The following is a 22,546-nucleotide window of genomic DNA, read 5'->3' as shown; positions in this document are numbered from 1 at the left end:
CATGCATCGCCAACAATGCCCTGATTCCATTGTCCTGACACTCTCTTCCCGGTATGAAACCAGTCTGGTCAGCATGTGCTAGCTCGCTCATTAGTGGTCTCAACCTTCCCACCATTACCTTGGCAAATAACTTGATGTCATCGTTTAATAATGAAATTGGCCTATAACTTGAGCAAAGTGTAGCATCCTTTCCCTCTTTTGGTATTATGGCTATGGCCGCCTCTAAAGCCTCCTTCCTTATTGCCCACTTTGTACCTATCCCATTAATATATGTACATAACTTTGGGACCAGAATATCTCTGAACTTTCTGTTATATAGGCCATCCGGGGGGGTTTCTTTTAATATTTTCCTTATCTCTTCCTCTGTTACCGGTTCCTCCAACCCATTCCTTTGCTCCTCCGAAATTCCTTTTAGATCTGTCTCTTCCTAAAAAAAACTCTTATTTTATCCTTTCTTTTATTTTTTTACTCAGATGTTTCGTTCTTATTAATGGCTTTTCATTTTTGCATAGTATTCTTGAAACATTTCTGCTTTTCCTGTTGTGTTATATACCATTTTTCACATACCGGTACTATTTTGTATTTTGTCTATATAATTTGCTGTTATTTTCTTTTTTAACATCCTTGCCAGAGATTTATCGATTTTATTTTCCCCACAGATACCTTTCCTTTTTAATCTTATTATACGCCGACCATGTGTCTTGCTCAACTAGTTCTTTCAGTTCCTCTCTTTTACATATAAGCATCGCCATCTTCTCTACATTTCCCGTGTTTTTTTTTTTTTTTTGTTTTTTTTTTTTTTACGTTCCTGTTCTATTCCAGTAATATCTTTTTATCAAGTTATTCTTTTTCATTATTCCTGCCTCTTTCCTTTATGTTCCTAGTTGAATCAGTATGCCTCTGACATATGCCTTATGGGCCTCCCGCAAAGTGGCCTCTGATATTTCTTCCATGTCATTGGTTTTAAAATACCATTCCAATTCCTGCCTGATCCTCTCTTCTGCTACCTTATCCTGTAATAACTCTTTAATCTCCAGGGAGTTGTTCTATTTAACTTTCCCTCAAGCTTAATTCCCATCATTACTGGCGCATGGTCAGAGAACATGGCAATCTTAATTTCAGTTTTAAAAACTGTTTAGAGCAATCTATGGTCCACCAAAGAGAAATCTCTTCTTGAGTATGTCCCGTGCATAGAGGAATGACATTTTGTATTCTGCGTTTGCCACACTTCTGTTAATTGGTTCTGTAACAAAGTATTTTTTAAAGCCTTCCGCAGCACATTCCCATTACTCTGTGCACTTGACATACTGTCTATCCCTGGTATCCTACAGAAATTAAAATCTCTGCCCAGTATAGTATGTCCTTTCTTAAAGTCCATGAATTTATTTAGAATATTAATAGTTTATCTTATTGGGTCAGTAAATATTTGCCAGAGAGTATTTTTTCTCATTGATTTTACCTTTCAAGAATAGATATCGCCCTTCCAGGTCCACAATTCTATCCTCTAGGACAAACCTTACTCCTATGGCGATCCCTATAGCTCTTCTTATTGGAGAATCTCCATAATGCCAAACTGGGTAGTCTCTGGATCTTATTTTTAAATTAGAGTCCTGTGATATGTGTCTCTTGTAATAAAACTACATCTGCTTTATAATGTTTAATCTCTCATTACATTGTTTCTTTTATCGGAGCATTTAAACCTCGTACATTATAGGTCAAAACGTTAAGGGTGGTCATCTCTGCACACCACGCTCCAGTACCTTTCTGCCCTTCTCCCCATCTCCAGGAGCACCGTGGGCAGAGATCCCACACTTCCCCTCCTCCTCATCTAGGTCCTTTCCAGAGCAGTTCCCCATTCTTTCCCCCCTCCCCCTTTTACCGTCCCCCCTTCCTTTGGGGTAATTGGCCTCCCCATGGCCCATGGATCCAAGGCCCTCTACCTCCTCCTGGCCCTTTGGCTTCCCCCTGGAGGTTAGACTCAGTGCAGCTGGCTTTCTTACCCAATGAACCCTTTCAAACTTTTTTTCAGTCTCTGTTTGACCCAGCATATGCCCGAATATTTTATCCATTTTTACTTGTAGATCTTCTCCTTGCATATCTGGGGCTCCCCTTATGCTAAAGTTTTTCCTTCGATTCCTATTTTCCTGGTCTTCTAGCCAATACATTGTGTCTCTCTGATCTCTCTGTAATCCTGCCATCTGCTCTTTCAAGTCTTTTATTGCTATTACTTGTAAGTCCAGTTGTTCTTCTGTACTTTCTACCCTTCTTAAGACATGATTTAAAGAGGAAGTAAACCCTGATGAGTTTACTTCCTCTTTGATTCCCTGCAAAGGTAAAGCATAATGGACTACTATGCATCGCATAGTAGTCCATTATGTGTCACTTACCTGACACAGGAGCCAGCGAAGTCACCGCTGTCCCCTGTAGTCCGGAGCATCCATCTTCTCGGTGGGTCTCGCTGCTCCGCCGCTGTCATTTGACGAAGCCTCGATGACGTCACTCCCACGCATGCACATGGGAGCCGCCACTCGTGGCATATCACCATTGACAGCGGCGCGCTTAGTGTGCCTGCGCGCTGCTGTCTACGGCGCATGCGCCGTAGACAGTGGTGCCTGTCTTTTGGCAAATATCTCCTAAACCGTGTATGTTTAGTAGATATTTCTTGGACCTACAGGTAAGCCTTAATCTAGGCTTACCTGTAGGTCAAAGTGGTTTGTAAGGGTTTACAACCACTTTTAAGTCCTCATGTAAGGTGACCATTTCCCCTTTAATAGATTATTCTAATTTTGCGAACATCTCCGCCATCTCTCCTTTGGTTGGCAGCTGTTTTTTTCTTCTTCTCTGGTTTGTTACCAGCTATCCCTCTCTGTCCTTCCCAATACTTGATGCCATATCTGTTGAATCTGGGTCCTTGGGTTGCTTTCTCTGTCCATATTTTTTTTTTTTTTTTTTGTGCTCCCTCTAGGGGTTTTTTACTCTTAGCCCCTGTCTGTTTCCCCGGACTCTCTGTCCCCATTTCCTGTGTCATGTATTTTTTTTATGGAGCCCGGACTCGCACTCATTTTAGGTGGGTTCACATTGCTCCTTTTACGGGTTTCCCCCTCATCCTGTTACTTTTTTTTTTTTTTTTTTAAACAAAGAAGTCCAGTATGATGGTTTTTTGAGAGGTCAGGTTTTCTCTTCTGTACAGTTGACTACACACAAGCCCAGCGACTTCAAGGGTGAGTGACTACTTAAACATTTCAGCCCCGGAAGAATTTCCCACCTTCCTGACCAGAGCACTTTTTGCGATTCGGCCCTGCGTCGCTTTACCTTGACAATCATGCGACGTGGCTCCCAAACAAAATTGACGTCCTTTTTTTCCCCACAAATAGAGCTTTCTTTTGGGGGTATTTGATCACCCCTGTAGTTTTTATTTTTTGCGCTATAAACAAAAAAGGACCGACAATTTTGAAAAAAAAGCATTACTTTTTGCTATAATAAATATCCCCCAAAAATATATACAAGTTTAGAGCGATACGTATTCTACATATTTTTGGTAAAAAAAAATCGCAATAAGCGATTGATTGGTTTGCACAAAAGTTATAGCGTTTACAAAATAGGAGGATAGTTTTATTGCATTTTTATTAATATTTTTTTTAATGGCGGCGATCAGCGATTTTTATCATGACTGCGACATTATGGCGGACACATTGGACATTTTTTACACATTTTTGGGACCATTTATGCAATGCTATACAAATGCACTGATCCCTGTGTAAATGACAATGGCAGTGAAGGGGTTAACCACTAGGTGGCAGTGTCCTGGGGGTCGTGGCTGTGTTTTACAGATCACTGATCTCTGCTCCAATCACAGGGAGCAGAGATCAGTGTCACTGTTGCTAGGCAGAACAGGGAGATGCTTGTTTACTTTAGCATATCCCTGTTCTTCCTCTCCGTGAGGCGATCGCGGGTATCCCCGCGGCGATCGAGTCCGCGGGACCCGCAACCGGACTCGTGGAGCTTCCCGCAGGTGCGCGCACCCCGTCGCCTCTTAAAGGGCAACGTACAGGTACGTGATTTTGCCTGTACTTGCCCTTCTGCCAACGTATATCGGCGTGAGGTGGTTGGGAAGCGGTTAATTACTGTATTGCTATGTGACCTTGTCTATATTCCAGTTTTCAGTGTTTAATGCTGGGTATTTTTAGCTAGTATGCATTAATTCATGTGAAGTAAACAGCTCGGTGTATTTGTCTTCTGATTCTAAAATGTTAGTTTTTGGTACTTTTTCTTGTTTAGACACTGGTACAGGGCTACGCTGTGTATGCAGATATGGGGGTGAGGGGAAGGATCTCACCATTCCTTCTCTCCCATCGCTCTCCTATCGCCGGACCTCTTCGATTTACTCTTTACCTCCGCTACTCATCCATTTTCTTCATTGCTTCATCTGTGTTACCTTAATTTTCTGTTTCACAATACTTTACAGTTTATATTAGTTATACACCGCACTTCCACGTACGCAGTCCGGTCTGCTGAAAGGCCAGGATGCTGCTTTTTGCCAGCTTTAATCCTTTTCACAGTTTAATGATTTGACAGGAGTATCACTCTAAATATCACTTTTCCTTTATTAGAGACCAATATAGGGATGGGTTGAGAAACTCGTATATGTTAATGAGGGGAGACTCCCACCATTCCCGGCTCTCCTGACAATTTCCCGATCATTTTTTTAAAGGGATCAGCTGTGGTGGAGGGTGGAGGGGAGTTGGGTAACTGCTTAGTTAATGTCTGACCTTCTCTGTCTTCCCACTGTCACACTAGTTGTTTCTGATTGGTACAGGCGTTCTCAGCGGTATTTCAGTAATTCACTGCTATGAGATGAAAAGCACAATGCTTACAGTTCTAATTTATTGCATACAGTCACTTTCCTGTTTATTTATTAGAGAGAGATGTAGGAATGGGCTATGAAGCTCATGTAGGTTAGTGAGGGGAGGCTCCCACCATCCCTGCTCTCCCAACAATTTCCTGGTAATTTTGGAGAAATTGTCTACTGGCCACAGATGGGTCCAGTGAGGTGGGGAGAGGGTGGTGAGGGCCTGCTTGATTAGTGTATAATCCAGTCCGCTGTTACACTAGTTGGTACTGATTGATGTAGGGTGTTCTTATCGGTAATTCAGCAACTCACTGCCATAACATGAACAACACAACACAGTACTTATTATCTTACAGTTCTATTATATTTTAAATTCAAACACTTTTTCTTTGTTAGAGACAGGTGTAAGAATAGGCTGTAAAACTTGTGTATACTAGTGAGGGTAGGGTCCCACCATCTCTGTTCTCCAGACAATCTTATCACCAGATTTTTCCAATTAATCTCTTCCTCCATAAATTTTCCAAGATCATCCTTTATTCACCTGGATTGCCTTGATCATTTGCTTCCCATATTTTTACAGTTGTACAAAGCACCCCTGTGATCGCAGCCCTGTCTACCGTAACACCTGAGAACCGGTTTTAAGGAACTTGATCCCCTTTCACAGTTTTAGTCCTTGTAACAGCGGGAGAGCCTCCTTATTTTTAATCTGTCCAGTAATACTGCAGCGCAGATGTAGCATATAAGCGCAAACAAAGCAAATCACTCTCCCCTCTGTTGGCTCACTCCTGGAGGTTTCTGAGGGGAGTACCTGGTTAGCAGACTGTATGTCACGAAGGGGGGGAGGGACCCCACGGACCTCTTCTGTCCCTCAGCCCGACCCGCCGTCCACTTTAGCAGCAACACATCTCCTCTCAGCCAGGACGCTGTCAGCACCCAGTACCCGACGGACCTGGGTATCTGATGAGCTCCTGGTGCACTGTCTCTCTTTGTGCAGGCCCCTAGAGAATCGATGTGTGCTCTCACCACACGTTCTTACTGTTACTGTGTTACTACCGACACTCTGGAAGCGTTCCGTTATGTCCTGTACCCAGTCACACATGCGATCTGCAGACAGCTTAGGAGGGGGAGAGAAGACAGGAGCAGAGAAGGAGTCCATTCCTCAGTCTCTCATGCTGTGGGAGGTTTGCAGGATTCGCGGATCATCAGCAGCAGCTGCGTCTGTCAGGTTTCCTCATCAGGCCCGCACTCCAGTGACCTAAACACTATTGAGCATCTGTGGGGCATCCTCATACAGAAGGTGGAAGAGCGCAAGGTCTCTAACATCCACCAGCTCCGTTATGTTGTCTTGAAGGAGTGGAAGAGCACTCCAGTGACAACCTGTGAAGCTCTGGTGAACTCCATGCCCAAGAGGGTTAAGGCAGTGCTGGAAAATAATGGTGGCCGCACAAAATATTGACACTTTGGGCCCAATTTGGACATTTTCACTTAGGGGTGTACTCACTTTTGTTGCCAGCAAAAAAATGGCTATGTGTTGCGTTATTTTAAGGGGACAACAAATTTACACTGTTATACAAGCGCTACACTCACTATTTACATTGTAGCAAACTGTCATTTTTCAGTGTTGTCACATGAAAACATATAATAATAATAAAATATTTACAAAAATGTGAGGGGTGTACTCATTTTTGTGAGATATTGTAAATATCACGTTGGCTTAAGTATTCGGACCCTTTGCAACAACATGAAATTTAGCTCAGGTTTCTCCCATTTCTTTTGATCTTTGCTGAGATGTATCTACACCTTTGTTGGAGTCCACCTGTGGTAAATTATGTATATTGAGCGGAAATGATTTGGCACACACCTCTCTAATAAAGGCCTCGCAGCTGAAAATGCATACTGCAAAAGCCGTTGGGTCAAAGGAACTAACTGAAGGGGAACCTTTGCCAAAATGAAAAAAATAAAAAGCTGGTGTGGGGTTCCCCCCACAACTATACCCTGGTATGGATTTTAGCAGGAACCCCCCACAATCCATACCAGACCCTTATCTGAGCACGCAGCCCGGCAGGTCAGGAAAGGGTGGGGGTGAGTGAGCCACATGCCCTCAACATGGAGGGCTGGATGCTTTGGGGCAGGGGCCATTGTCCCCATGTTGATGGGGATAATGGCCTCTTCCCGAAAACCCTGGCCATTGGTTGTTTGCGTCTGCAGACGAGGGGCTTATCGGAATTTGGAAGACCCCTATAACAAGGCAATGACGTCGCTAGGGGGTGGCTATTGGGGCTACAGCCCCGAATCTGGGGCCCATAGTCCCACATCTCTTGTCCCAGTCCAGAATGCAGGGGACAGGGGCAGACTGAGCCATGGTAGCACTTGCACCGTCTCCATATTTATATATAAATATGCACTGAGCAAAATTATAGATGCAACACCTTTTGTGTTTGCCTCTGTTTATCATGAGCTCAATCAATGATCTGACTTTTTCTATATACACAAAAGGCCTATTTCTCTCAAATATTGTTCACAAATCTATCTAATGCCGTGCACACACGTAGCGCACTATCCGACGGACTTAGTCTAGCGGACTTCCATCCAGACTGTCCATCAGACTTTCTGAACGGGCTACTTGCCCACACACGGCACTTTTTCAGCGGACTAATACGGCGTACTAAGTCCGCCGTACTATCCGCCCTACTTTTGAAATGAACGGACTCGCCCACACACGCGGAGGAAAGTCCGCTAATTTCGAGCGCGTCTCCAGGTAGGCAGGGCCCGCGAAGGAGACGTCGCTGGCCCCGTGACCTGGTATGAACTTAAAGGGGTCCCCCCCCAGGTCCACATCAGACCTTTGTCCGAGCACGCTACCCAGCCGGCCAGGAAACGGAGGAACGAGCTAGCGGCCCCCCCTTCCTGAGCCGTACCAGGCCGCGTGCTCTCAACATGGGGGGTGCCTTGGGGAAGGGGGGCTGCGCGGCCCCCCAACCCCAAAGCACCTTGTCCCCATGTTGATGAAGACAAGGGCCTCTTCCCGACAACCCTGGCCATTGGTTGTCGGGGTCTGCGGGCGGGGGGGCTTATCGGAATCCGGGAGCCCCCTTTAATAAGCCCCCGGATCCCGGCCCCCCACCTATGTGAATGAGTATGGGGTACAATGTACCCCTACCCATTCACATATGAAAGAAAGTACAAAAAAAACACAACACACAAGATAAAATAGTTTATTGCACAGCTCCGGGGGTCTTCCGTCTTTGGGGGTCTTCTCGCCGGACTCCGCTATCTTCTTCTAGCTCTTTTACTAGCGGAGGAGCCCGGCTTTCTTCCTCGCCGTGGCCTCTTCTTCCGACTTCGGGGGTCTTGTCCCCCTCTTCGGTTCTTCTGTCGCCGTCGTCGCCGCCTTCTGTTCTGTTCTTCTCTTCTTCTCTTCAGATGTTGACTCGTCGCTCCCTCCGCTCACAATGACGGGGACCGGAGGCGCGGCGACTTATATAGGGACATCACCGGATGATGTTCCCGCCCATTATGGTGCCCATTATGGTGGAGGATGCTGGGACTGTGACATCATAATAGGCGGGGACATCATCCGGTGATGTCCCTATATAAGTCGCCGCGCATCGCGTCGGAGCCATTGTGAGCGAAGGATGCGACGTGTCAACATCTGAAGAGAAGAACAGAAGGCCAGAAGGCGGCGGTGGTGACAGAAGACCGGGCCACTGCCTGTAAAAGAGCTATAAGAAGGCGTGGTGGCCCGGCAGAAGAACCAAAGAGTGGGACAAGACCCCAGAAGAGGGGGACAAGACCCCTGAAGTCGGAAGAAGAGGCCGACGGCGAGGAAGAAAGCCGGGCTCCTCCGCTAGCAAAAGAGCTAGCAGAAGATAGTGGAGGAGTCCGGCGAGAAGACCCCCGGAGCTGTGCAATAAACTATTTTATCTTGTGTGTTGTGTTTTTTTTGTACTTTTTTTCACAGGTGAATGAGTAGGGGTACATTGTACCCCATACTCATTCACATAGGCTGGGGGGCCGGGATCCGGGGGCCCCCTTATTAAAAGGGGCTCCCGGATTCCGATAAGTCCCCCGCCCGCAGACCCCGACAACCAACGGCCAGGGTTGTCGGGAAGAGGCCCTTGTCCTCATCAACATGGGGACAAGGTGCTTTGGGGTGGGGGGCCGCGCGGCTCCCCCTTCCCCAAGGCACCACCCATGTTGAGGGCACGCGGCCTGGTACGGCTCAGGAGGGGGGGCGCTCGCTCGTCCCCCCCTTTCCTGGCCAGCCGGGTAGCGCGCTCGGACAAGGGTCTGATGTGCACCTGGGGGGGACCCCCACGCCGATTTTTTTCGGCGTTGGGGTTTCCCTTTAAGTCCATACCAGGTGGCGGGGCCAGCGACGTCTCCTTCGTGGGCCCCGCCTACCTGGAGACCCGCTCGAAATGAGCGGACTTTTCTCCGGGCGGGAAAAGTCCGTTCATTTCAAAAGTACGGCGGACTGGCACACACAAGGCCGGATTGTCCGCCGAAATGCAAGTCCGGCGGGAAGATTGGAGTGCAAAACTACTTTCTAAGTCCGCCGTACTTTCGGGTCAAAAAAGTATGCCGGAGCCTACACATGGGGGGGATTGTCCGGCGGACTTGAGTTTGCCGGACTTTTCCACCCGATTGTTTGATCGTGTGTACGCGGCATATGTCTGTGTTAGTCAGCACTTCTCCTTTGCTGAGATAATCCATCCACTTCACAGGTGTGCCATATCAATATGCTGATTAGACGGCATTATTATTGCACAGGTGGGCCTTAGGCTGGCTACAATAAAAGGCCACTCTACAATGCGCAGTTTTATCATACAACAAGCACAATGACATAGACGGCGCAAGTTTTGAGGGAGCGTGCTATTGGCATGCTGACTGCAGGAATGTCCCCCAGAGCTGTCGCCCTTGAATTGAAATGTTAATTTCTCTCGGCTGTCTCCAAAGGCATTTCAGAGAATTTGGCAATAAATCCAACCAACCTCACAACCGCAGACCACGTGTAACCACACCAGCCCAGGACCTCCACATCCAGCATTTTCACCTCCAAGATTGTCCAAGACCTGCCACCCGGAAAGCTGTTGCAACAATCAGTTTGCATAACCAAAGAATTTCGGCACAAACTGTCAGAAACCGCCTCAGGGAAGCTCATCGGGGTCTCGACCTGACTGCAGTTTGTCATTGTAACCAACTTGAGTGGGCAAATGCTCACATTCGATGGTGTCTGGTACTTTCGGAGAGGTGTTCTCTTCACACATGAATCCCAGTTTTCGCTGTACAGGGTAGATGGCAGACAGCATTGTGTGGGTGTGCGGTTTACTGATGACAACATTGTGGATCAAGTGGCCCATAGCGGTGGTGGGTGTATGGTATGGGCAGGCGTATGCTATGGACAACTAACACAAGTGCATTTTTTTTTTTAAGACATTTTTAATGCACGGAGATACAGTGATGAGAACCTGAGGCCCATTGTTGTGCCATTCTTCCACAACCATCACCTCATGTTGCAAGGATCTGTACATAATTCCTGAAAGCTGAAAACATCCCAGTTCTTGGATGGCCAGCATACTCACCGGCCATGTCACCCATTGAGCATGTTTGGGATGCCCTGGATCGGCGTATACGACCGCGTGTTCCAGTTCCTTACAATATCCAACAACTTCGCACAGCCATTGAAGAGGTATGAACCAACATTCCACAGGCCACAGATGTGCTGTACTGCGTGAGGCAAATGGTGGTCACACCAGATACTGACTAATTGGTATCTTGATATGCTACGCCTGTGAGGTGGATGGATTATCTCGACATAGGAGAATTGCTCACTAACACAGACTTAGACAGATGTGAACATTTGACAAAAATAGGCCTTTTGTGTACATAGAAAAAGTCATAGATCTTTGAGTTCAGCTCCATGATAAATGGGGGCAAACACAAAATTTTTCTCAGTGTGTAATATATATATATATAATATACACACACACACACACACACACACACATCTCCACAGAGCTGATTTAGGGAATATATGTGTATACATGTATATTAAGTACATGTACAAGTACAGAAGACCGACAGGCAGAAGGATGTGTGTTTAGCATTTGTGGGAGAGACTTCAACTTGCTGCAGTGTTGCTAAGGCTCCTGAACCTTGCTGCTAAAAACAGTAGCCAATCAGCAAAAGACTGGGTACTGTTTTTTATGACCAGTCAAGGGAGTTATGTGTGTTTTAAGTACACCACGAAGACCGCAGTAACTCACAAGCTTCAGCTCTCATTTGTTTTTTTTAAGTTTCCTGTTCATTATCTGAAACCCAAACTGATAGATGCAAAACCACTTGTCTCGAGATTATTCACGTGGTTGAAAAAAAAGTAACAGCAAAAAAAATATATATATAACTTGCTCATAAACATAATAATGAGATGTTAGATGTTTGCGATCATTCTTGATATATTTGAAAACTGCCCAGATATTAAAGAGGAACTGCAGTCTGCTCAAATAATCTGTAATAAAAACATCTTTGCCATTCTGAAGCTTCCTATCATCCACTATGCATATTATTTTATTTATACTGTGATTCTGTACTTGCCAAATATGTTGCAGAAATCTCCCTCCACTAACTCTGGACAGCTGAAGCTACTGCCTGTTTACATCCTAGATTTACATAGACATACAGAGGCACACCTCCAGCTCTGCAGCTCTAATTGGCCCTCTTATTCATCCCCCCTCCCTTCCTGGCAAACTCTCACGAGAGTGAGAGAGAGAGCTGTGCATGATGTCATAAGCCTAGGCTTTTTACCAGACAAGAAACCGGAAGTGGGCTGTATAAGGTATTTACTGGCAGAAAAAAATGTTTTACTATCCAAAGTTAAAACAAGAAAAAATGACTGAAGGTCCGCTTTAATTAAAAATTTGGTTTGAAACAGGAAAATGAGCTTGCTTGTATATTGGGTATTATATCATGTCTGAGCAGTCAAAGCTGATCCACCAGTTGTTGAGGACTTACAAGTCACATGCATGCTCTGCCAGCTACAAGCTAACATGATATGCTAGGACCCATAGTTAATCTTTTGATGTGACTTTGATCATCTGTATAGTAGCAAGCAGTAACAGAGGGGCGCTAGACTAAGTGCAGTATTAAAATCATTGGTTTAATAGATTAAAAACAGAATGGCAACTCACAAAGTAGACAAATAATATGGGCATATCAAATGGTAATCGTCAGTCCCCATCAAGAGGGCTTGGAGAGAATCCGGGAGGGACGATTACCATTTGATATGCCCATATTATTCATCTACTTTGTGATTTGCCATTCTGTTTTTAATCTACTAAATCATCAATTTTAATACTGCACTTAGTCTGGCACCCCTTTGTTCCTGATTTTTACCTATATAGTCCACTGCTTCGCTCTATGGGTGCTCTCACCAAGTGCTGATCGAACACTTATCGTGGACTTATTCTATGGACTATTATAACCTATATGAGTTTTTAATCGTTTTTTGAATTCATTCAAATTGCTATTTATCTATATACATCAGTCTAGCGCTACTGTTTATCATTGTTTTTGTGTCTGTATACTAGCAAATGTGATTAGCAAGCCTGCTTTACAATGGCTGAGAAGCATTATATAGTTTATTGCACAATGGCTTGCACTTAGGCAGAGAAACCATGTTACTGCTGGGCAGGATTCAGAGGCTGCATATGTGATAAGTTAAAATATGGCTGCCCTATGTTCATATATTTTTTTAGACTAATGAGGTGAAATGAGGATTTTGAAATATAACACCTATTTTATGTATAATCTACGCTATGATGGATAGCTACAGTACTGTAAAATGTTATTGAATTTCAATTTTTTTTTTAAATTTTAGATTTGGTCAGATCTTTATTGCCGTCTGTTATCTTTGGGGAATATTCCCTTTCTGTCCCAGTGAACAAGCTGAAAGTGAGCAGCATCCCTCCAGCAGGAATACAAACAGCAGTGAAAACTTGACTGTAGTTTCCACCCTTCTCTTCCTCTTTAATAAGTGACTTTTTATTTCAGGAAATGTCCCTATTTTTTTTTTTAAAAAGGTCAATTTCCTGTCCTAGTGACTAACCAGACCATAAGGGAAAATTCTCCTTATTGGGGACAAGGATATCCTTAAAAACCTGACGGAGATATTAACCTTAATCTGCCCACATCAAAATAAAACCTTTTTTGTTTTACGGTTCCTCATTAAAGAAGAACCCTAGGCAAACAGCTAACACAATCAAAATATACACTGATATGTGGACTGTCTTATCTGCCCCAAGTTCGCTGATTGGACAATTAAGAAGCAGCAGCATATTAGCAGCACCTTTCAGCAAATGTGTGTGCAGCAGAGTCTAGTTGACACCTAGTGTTATTCTTCTTATCCTCTGTATGAAAGCGGACAGGCTGGTATCATAACCACTTCAGGTTGTAAATAAACATTTAAATCAGGATGTGGTCTGGACATGAAGAGCTGGCAAACTCCTGCCGTTACCAAGGGTTCTACGCTTTTAACTGCAAGTGTGGACAGACCTTACAGCTGGTGGCATGCTCAAGAAATACAGAGATCTTCTCCCTAAACAAGCCAAACACCTCAAACCCATTGCAGAGTGCTCATCTACTTTAAGAACTTGCCATCTACACCCAGACCACCGGCAACGTGGGGCAAATTCAGCCCTCTACTACTCTGATATCAAAGGGTAGGTTTCTGCTTCTCTCCAGGATCCTCTGTATGGGAAAGTAGGCCCACTTGTTCTCATAAATCTCTGAGTAATATTTATGCAGCCTTCAAACCCTACAATCAGAGGACCTAGATCAGGAATGGAGAACACATTAGGTTTCTTTCCATTAAGACTGATATTCTAAAACTCTGAAGTTGTAAGTATGTTTAAACAAGAAATCGTCAACCTCAAAGAGAAAACCACACATGTTTGCAATACAGTAGAGACACTCAAAAGCAACCACATTGAACAATTGCAAAATGTGGAGCACCTGAAAGAGAAGTCCCCACAGTGGGACCTCATGATAGAAACACTTACAAACTAGATGATTATGAAAGCTATGATACTGCTAAAATATTAGAATCTGGGGCTATTGCACCTTAGAATGTAATACCAACCCTGGAAGTGGGCCTTTACACTAGGTGAAAATGCACCAAGCCACTTTGGTTTTTATAGGGTGCACAGGACCTTAATGCCTAAACGGGATATAACGAGAGTGAGGAATGTTATACAGTATGTAGATGACATGAACATACAACTAGAGAAGCCATTATGCTAGCAATGAGAACCAAACAACAAGAGGGCTTTGATGGCGGAATGATGCTTCTTTTCCTTGACCTGTTTAGGAGGATACAGATTAGGTTTAGAATCCTTCATCGTCTTTTACAGGTCCTTTGCCCTGAAGGAGTTAACTATTTTCACTTTATTGCACATAAAGAGGGAATGACTGCATCTCCTTGGGACAAAACAGACCTTCTTCACTTTCCAAATCAACTGGACTTGCTAGAGATTAATATCAGCAACTGGTGATAAAGAGACACTGTATTCCTGCCCATACAGTGTCTCTTCAAAGGGCATCCACCACCCTCTATACTCTACCTATGTGTTTGCAGCATCTTACTCCTCTGCAGTCGACACTGAAGCTGGATGTTTTGACAATCTCTATGGGAGCGATGATGTAACTTCCCCCTGTCATGTGACATTACCTGTACCTAGTGATTGGCTGCTAGGGCATCTACAAAACAAAAAACTTCTATACTCACCTTAACTGTGTGCTTTCATCTCCTCGCTGCTCTGCAATCAGCACGGAAATTGGCTGTTTTGGTGATATATTAGTGTGAAGATGTAACTTCTCCCGTCCTGTGAAGACATTGTATATATCTAGCTATTAGCTGCTAGGGCTAGGATAGGAACCTTCATAGGAGAGTAGATCAAATGCTCACCCAAACCAAAAGTACCAGGTATTCTCACCAGCTGCAGAGAAGCAAGGAGCTTCAAGGAAGACCAGATACAAAAGGAGTATAATCGCTTCTGTAAAGTCTGAGATCTAGAGTCTATTGCTTGACTGTAGGTTTGAATTGCAAGTTAGCTACAGTATTTAAGTGCATGAAGTGAAACATTGAGAAGTCAGTGGTGAGATTGACATTCAATAATGCCCATTGCCCAAGCCTCAAAGATTGATAAGATCTGGGTTGTGGCTATCCATCATCACAGGAGGTAGGGTAGAATGTGCACCTACTTCATGTATGCAAATCCTCACAAATGTATTTTTACCTTGACATTTACATAATAAGAAATAAAAACATGAAAGCCATCATGCTACCTTTTTATTTCTATCATAGGCCCTGGCCTGTCCACAGATCTGGGTTTGCCTATATATGAAAAAATGGGACATCTGATGTCTCTGCATAGGTTCAGTGGGACGCAACAATAAGGGAAGTTCCTGGTGCACCACACTGTCAAAAGGGGCTTGTTTCACTTCTAGTATTCATTATGTGGTTTGAAAATAATTGCAAAGTAACTGAATTTTGGCAGGTCATTTGCCATACAGTGACAACACCATAACTGCATTTATAGAGCTCCCTTTGGTATTTGCATTGGGTCCACATAGTACACTATTGTGTGGGCCTAAATATAGAATGTACCAAAAATAGTACAGGATAAATCCATGGTGCATTGTGCGTTTGGTCCCATGCAGGTCATGAAGCTTCCATATAAATTCCAAAAATGTAACACTTCAGTTAGTGTAAGGCACATATACAGAGTAAACCTAATAATGTACTAAAATGAGTTACCTGTTTTTGTTTTTTCTTTCTTCTTTCTGTTTCTATTGACTACCTAGAAGCTGAACCTACGAGTAACAAAACCGAGACAGAATGGGAGACAGATTACTGGAATGATAACATATCAGCAATTCTTAAAGACCTGGAGGCAGCAGAGCAAGGTAGGAATGTTTCCTTCACCACTCCAGTATTCTGCTTGACAAAAGAACATAATTTCTATCATTTCTAACTCTTTATACACCTAGCTTCAGGTTCAAGAATATTTGTTTTAATGTCACTACTTTTAAGCACCTGTCAGTGGTGTGCCACAGTGTCCCATCAGCTACCAATCTTTAGTCCAGACCAAGAGCTGTCTTTGTGCTGGGAGCATACAATGAGTACATAAGCAATGATGGCCCAAAAATGCATATGGACGGTGTGAGGGCATTAAAGCCCACCTTGTTTCCACTGCACGTGTGTTAGGCGGTTGTAAAGTGGTTAAGGACACATGGACAAAAAAACTTTAAATCCCTGTTTAAGGCTAATTTTGCTCTAGTAGGACCTGACATGCAGCCTTTCATTGCCTCTGTGCAGATCTGTGAGATTATTGCGGTCTGGTCCAAAAGTATTGCTTGTGATCTGGGTTCTATTCACGCAGATCTTTCTGTACTTTAGCACTTGGGCTGCTTTCACACTGAAAGCGCCGGCCGCATTTGGATTAATGGTCTTTTCGCATTCTATCCAGCAGATGTCCAGACTTGGCTTTTCTGTCTGTTCAGATGTACCAGATTCTTGGGCTTAAATACTGGTCTGCTGAACCAGACTGTACAAAACACTTGGAGAGGGTATATCCTTTGCTGGTCAACATCTAGACTCTTTATTAAGGAAGTGACCTGTGAAAGAGCATTCTTTTTGCCTAGCTAAAAGAAAGCTAAGGCTCTGGCGAACAAATCCTTCTCTTCTGGCTTCAGAAAAGTTTTTGTCCCACCAAGGCTTCTTCCTCCAAGTCTAAGCTGAGTACCCCCTTGGAAAACCAAGCCAGCTAAGCCCCCCTCAGTGACAAGTCACCCCCCACTTCAAGTAGAACACCTGTTGGCTTTCTCGGTCATCTGGATATGAAACATTTTGTCTCTCGGCTTCAGGGATGCTGTCTCCAATTTCGCTCTCTCCTTCCAGCTCAATTCATGCCTTCAATTCTTCCAACGCTGAAAGATCTGTATGCTGCTCTTTGGCAATTGCTCATCTTGTGGTTAATTGTTCCATGTCTACAGGGGAGAGGTTACCAAGTTTGATATGGAACCAGCCAGGTCAGTCATTGCATCCCTGCAACAGGGAGATCTGCTGGCATAGGTGGACATCAAGTAAGCCTATTTGCACATTCCCATTTTTTACTGTACCAGCGTTTTCCACGTTTTGCTTTAGGGGATTGTAATTTTTAATTTGTGGCCCTGCCATTTGACCTATCCACTGCTCCTAGTTCCAGTGATGACACCTAACTGGCCCAGAAGAGTTTGGTGCTCGGGAATACTCTGGCTTCTGGCAGACACCCCTTGGCCTCTTCCAGACTTTGTTTCAAGGCCCGATCTACCATCCTGCTTCTTGGTCACTGGCTTTTATGGCCTGGGGACAGAAGTTTTTTGGGATTTGGTTATCCCAACACTTCTCCATGCTAGGAAGTCAACTTCTTGCAAAATATATCATTGCACCTGGAGAGAATACTTTGCATGGTGCAATCAGTAAAAATGTTATCCTAAATGATACTCTGTGGGAAATAAAGGAAACAGCAGAGGGCTTCAACTAAGTGCAGTATAAAAACAACAAATGGCAACTCATAAGCTGCATAAGGATAACAGCATGTCGTCCACCCAGTGCGTTTAGCTCTTGAGCCTCAGTGTGTCTTCAGAAGCCAGGAAGCAATGCCACTGTCAGGATCTGTGTAGGACACCAGCAACTAAACCAGAAATAAGTTGGTTAATACGTTTTAGTATAATCCTACACCCCCACAGCACATTAACATGTATATGTTGTAGCTCAGCTCTATCCCTACCTGCGCCATTCTCGATAATTCCTTGTGATACTCTGGGATGTATCCTGGCTTTTCCCCAGTGAGGTCTGGATCAACAGCTGGCTTTGAGTACCTTGGGGGGCTGAGGGCTGTCCCCCTGTCAGAACACAATAGTTCAGCGGGTAGATCGCTGGACTAACATCGAATAATTAGTACAGCAGCTTGTCCTGAGTGCTTCATCTTTTTTTTTTTTTTTTTTTTGTTCAGCCCGCTAGTACACTAATGTGTACTAGGCTAGTTGTTTGTTTTTTATTTTTTATTTTTTTCCTTAATGTCCCATGATCTTAGCGCACATCTTTTTCAAATGCAAAAGTTAATTTTAGTGCACACAAACACATTATAATAACCAACTTTTTGGGTTAAACAAAAAAGATGAGGTTGTGATGAGTAAATAAATATTAAACACGCCAAGCCTTAAAATTGTGCATACCTGTGAAGCAGTGACAAAATGGTCTAATATGTGATGCGTTTAAAAAAAACGGTACAGGTATTTTTGAGCATATGTGGGGGATTTTTTTGTCTTTTTTATTATGTTACGCTATTTGCTTTGGTTTAATTTTTATTTTATTTACTTTATTGCTATCATATGGAGGCCAATAGCACCTATGTGATGGTACACTATCACAGGTTCTCTTTATGGAAACAGTGGTGGGTGTAAGATACCCCTGATGTCTCCTTTGCAACTACTATAACATAGATCATGCTCTATTAGCTGCTTCTTTGGCTACAGCAGCCAGAGAATGCCAATGCTGAACCCGGAAGGGACATGATACGTGTTGCTTCCATATTCATTCCCCAGAGGGGAGACCAGCAAACAGGTGCTGGTGGACGAATGGGTAAAGTGTACCCAAATTACAAAAAAAAGTGCGCTTTTATAGAGAATATTTTAGAAATGTGCTTTGGTGGTACTCCAAAAAACATTATTTTTGTCTTTTTAAATGAAAATAGCAGTTCACTTCCTGGTATTTATGGGTGCCTAGGCACGCTGGTGTCTATAGCCTTATAACTGTTTATCTGCAGTGAGAAATCAAAGTCACTGCCGCCTCTGCTAGTCTCAGAAGGTTTGCAGTTAAATGTATTGGTGTCACTGTTCTCCTTTTGTGGAGAAAGGAGGATTCAAAACCCTATCTCTTCCAAGACGGCTGCCTCTACACAATGGAAAAATAAGAAAGGGGAAACAAATGTTTAAATGCCCAAAGCTGTTTTTTTAGGCATGTATGAAGCTAATGGTGTGTAGATGAAAATGTGGGTAGAACTCCGCTTTAAGATCTACTAATAAGGTGCATATACAGTGCAAATAATGCATTTTCCAGTCCAATGTATAATTATAATTGTGACTTATAGTTCTCAAAGAAAGCACTGTAGATAACTAACTTAGATATACAGACTTGACAGCATGTTTGGAAATTTATACAATGCCTAAACTAGGCAGTGTATAGCTTTCTGCCTTTGCACAGTAAAATAACTAAGCTTATGTGCACGCATAATTAAATAAAGCACTTATAACTATAATGAACATTTTTACTCACTCAACACTATTGCTTGGAGTTTTAAATTGTGCTGCAAATTGAAACCGCTGATGCACTGAATGTTATATATATATATATATATATATATATATATATATATATATATATATATATATATATATATATATATAAAAGCCTTTTATTATGCATAAACACGCATTTTGCTTGCAATACACTTAATGTCAAAGGTAGCGGTATCGGTATTTTCTTAGCTCTGTGCCACCAAACATTTTACTGCACTTGATGGCTGGCAAAGAGCCAGTTTCTTGGATGTAGGTTTATTGCTGTTTGAGGACAGTTCCATTTGGCAGCTGTCTCTTTTCTTAGTTCCTTCTAAATTATGAGTTTGTAAAGTACAACCTTTGTTAATAAAAAACCGAGTTTAGCTTGTTTTTAACCAGAATGTAAGTTGTTCTTTTTATTATATTGTTAAGTATTTAGATGATTATCAGATCTAGGAAATGGGAATGTTCCTTTGCTTTATTACCTTTTGTTAATGTTCTGCTAATGTTCTCCTTAGGCCTGGATCTAACGTCTATTGTAGTTCTAGGAATTTTCAGTTCTATGAACTGCGTTCAATTGTTTATCTAAAATAAAACCTGTGCACATGACAGGCTAACCCCATACCTCTACACAGCCATACAGTAGATGTAAAAAGAAACAATATACAAAGTGTATATATGTCGAGAACAGCTTATTGTCTTACAAATGCTAAGATTTTTCATGTCAAATGTACTTCTGTAAATAAAATTCTTCATATTGAGCCCAAAAATTGTTCCAAGTACACCATTCTAAAGGGCATAGTACACGTGACATTCATGTGATATAGTTTTTTAATGAAAATACTCTATTTAAAGCATTACTGTGGTCAAATTATAAAATCTTTAGGTGCAAGTCCTCCCTTGTATAATATGGGTTCGGTGCTTATTTGGTCTAGGTGGGGGAAGTTTAACAGATGAATACTTCTCTACCAGTTTTGGGATGAGTGACTTTTTTCCCACAAATCCACTCATGACTCCTTTTCTCTGGTTATGTGGTCGCTCCCTCACCAACATTATACTCTACAATGGAAGACCAGTGATCCTGCATTGTAGGTAAGGAAGTTGAAAGCCAGCTTACATTCCAGGTGCTGGAGTGGGCTTGGAGAAGAGCGCTCACCAGTCTGGTGTTAGGCTTTGAATATTTACACTGCAAAAAATTGACAGATTATTCCCATTCTATTTTTCTAACCCACCTTGGTGTACGTGGGGTAGGTGATGCAAAATTTCAAATCATAATTCTGCTGTGTTAAGGTCAGGGTAGCCATTCACATTTTTCTTAGGTGAATGTAAATTAATTCAATTAGAAAAATTATTTGTATAGAGAAATATTCTGATTGACATTGCTGAATTCTCTGTGAGCCTGGAGAGTATATATATAAATTAATTGATATGATGATGGTTGATGGCAATTGTGGCAGAATTTTAGTTGGATTTGTAGAAATTTATGGAGGTATTTTTTCTTAATAGATTTCTTGCCAGATCTCCTGTATTAGGCTTGGTATTTACACTGATCAGCCCTAACATTAATATCACTTACAGATAAAGTGAATAACATTGATTATCGCATTGCAGTGGCACCTGAAAGTAAGTGGGATATATCGGGCAGCACATAAACATGTTGTCCAAGAAGTTGATGTGCTGAAAGCAGAAAAAATGGGCACTGCAGTTTGTGTGTAGGGATTTGTGTTGCTGCAGACCAGTCAGGGTGCCCATGCTGACCCGTGTCCACAGCCAAAAGTGGCAAAGATGTCCTGATCTGATGAATAACAATTTTTTACATCAAATGAATGGCCTGGGGTGTGTTTCTTTCCTGGGGAAGGGTGAACACCAAGATGCAGTATGGGAAGAAGGCAATCCGGCTTTGGGCAATGTTCTGCTGGGAAACCTTGGTCCTGCAGTTAATGTGGATGCTACTTTAACAAGAACCACCTCTCTAAACATTGTTTCTGACCAAGTACCCCCCTTCATGGAATCTGTATTCCCTGGTGGCAGTTGCCTCTTTCAGCAGGTTAATGCACCCTGCCACACTGCAAGAATGGTTAGCTTATCCCTTCCTTCTCTGGGCTGGCTGCCAGCTCGTCTGACCTTCCTACTTAAAGCCTTCCAGCTCACTTCACCTCTGCCTTCGCCTTGGGCACATCACTAGAAACCATCTCCTGCGGTTTGTTTAAAGACTGGCTTGCTGACATCCCTTCTGGCTCCTTATCCTGCTTGCTGTGCTCTACTTGGATCCCTGACTTCTGGCCTGGCTGACTACCCGATCTGGTTACTGGACTCATGGTTTCTGACAGTAGGCGAAGGCCATGAATTCAGAAGAAACAGTCAATCCACTTGGTAATATTTTTTCCAGATTGGATGAGCAAGATCACCGCATGGATCAGTTTGCCATGGCGTTACAAACGCTCCTGAATCGCACGACTCACCTGGAATCCCCCACGGAGGCCGTCCCTGCTGCTGCGCCAGTCTCTGTGCAGGCACCCGCCTCGAGTATTACCTCTATAAGAGATATGTCTGGTTCTGCTCTGCTTCCCCAGCGATTTGGGGGCGATCCAGTTCAAAGCAGAGGGTTTCTCAGTCAGGTTGAGATATACTTCAAAATGCTGCCTCAGGCGTTTCCCATGGACAGAAGCAAAGTAGGTTTCGTGATATCTTTGCTTTCTGAGAGAGCCTTGGCCTGGGCTAACCCTCTATGGGAGACGCAAAAACCTGTTGTCTCGAGTTACCCTCAGTTTGTGGCCTGCTTTAAAATGGTTTTTTGACGTTCCCGCGCACTCTGCTTCTGCTGCCAAGTGCCTCATGTCCATCAGAGTACGAGAACTGTTGCCGACTATGCCATTGAATTCCATACTCTGGCAGCAGAGGTTGCTTGAAACAATGAGGCCCTCGTGGCTGCTTTTTCTCATGGTCTCTTGGATTCCATCAAGGATGAGATAGCAGCCCGAGATATACCCACTGAGCTAGAGAGCTTGATCTTGTTTGCCATCCTCATTGACTCCAGACTCAGAGAAAGACTTTCTCTTAAGAAAAGCTTGTGGAAGCCTCCTGTACGTTTGCCTCCGAGCTTTGTAGTCCCACCCATGCCTGTGCACCTCTTCACTCCCCTCCCTGCCGGAGGAGTACCGTGATTTTAGCGATGTCTTTGATAAAGGTCAAGCCGGTAATTTGCCTCCACACCAGTCTTATGATTGCGCAATTGACCTTCAACCTGGTGCCATACCTCCTCGTGGCTGGGTTTACCCTTTGTTGGTCTTGGAGGCTAAGGCCATGGAGGAGTATGTT

At 43.5% G+C, this 22,546-nt stretch overlaps 1 protein-coding gene across 2 annotated transcripts in view; it reads left to right on the top strand.

Moving 5' to 3' along the window:
- Positions 1-22,546, top strand: part of ARMC2 (armadillo repeat containing 2) — a 171,107-nt gene that overhangs the window by 61,581 nt on the left and 86,980 nt on the right. For both annotated transcript variants that reach the window (XM_077487147.1, XM_077487148.1), the window contains exon 7: positions 15,713-15,814. In XM_077487147.1, coding sequence (XP_077343273.1) covers positions 15,713-15,814 — 102 coding nt within the window. The remainder of the gene's footprint in view (positions 1-15,712; positions 15,815-22,546) is intronic.

The sequence above is a fragment of the Lithobates pipiens genome, unplaced genomic scaffold (genome assembly GCF_037356315.1).
Source record: "Lithobates pipiens isolate NorthernLeopardFrog02 unplaced genomic scaffold, aLitPip1_a1.2 Scaffold_18, whole genome shotgun sequence".
In the NCBI taxonomy this organism is placed as follows: domain Eukaryota; kingdom Metazoa; phylum Chordata; class Amphibia; order Anura; family Ranidae; genus Lithobates; species Lithobates pipiens.
The sequence above is the reverse complement of the archived record's forward strand: the minus strand, read 5'-3'. Positions and strand labels throughout refer to the sequence as shown.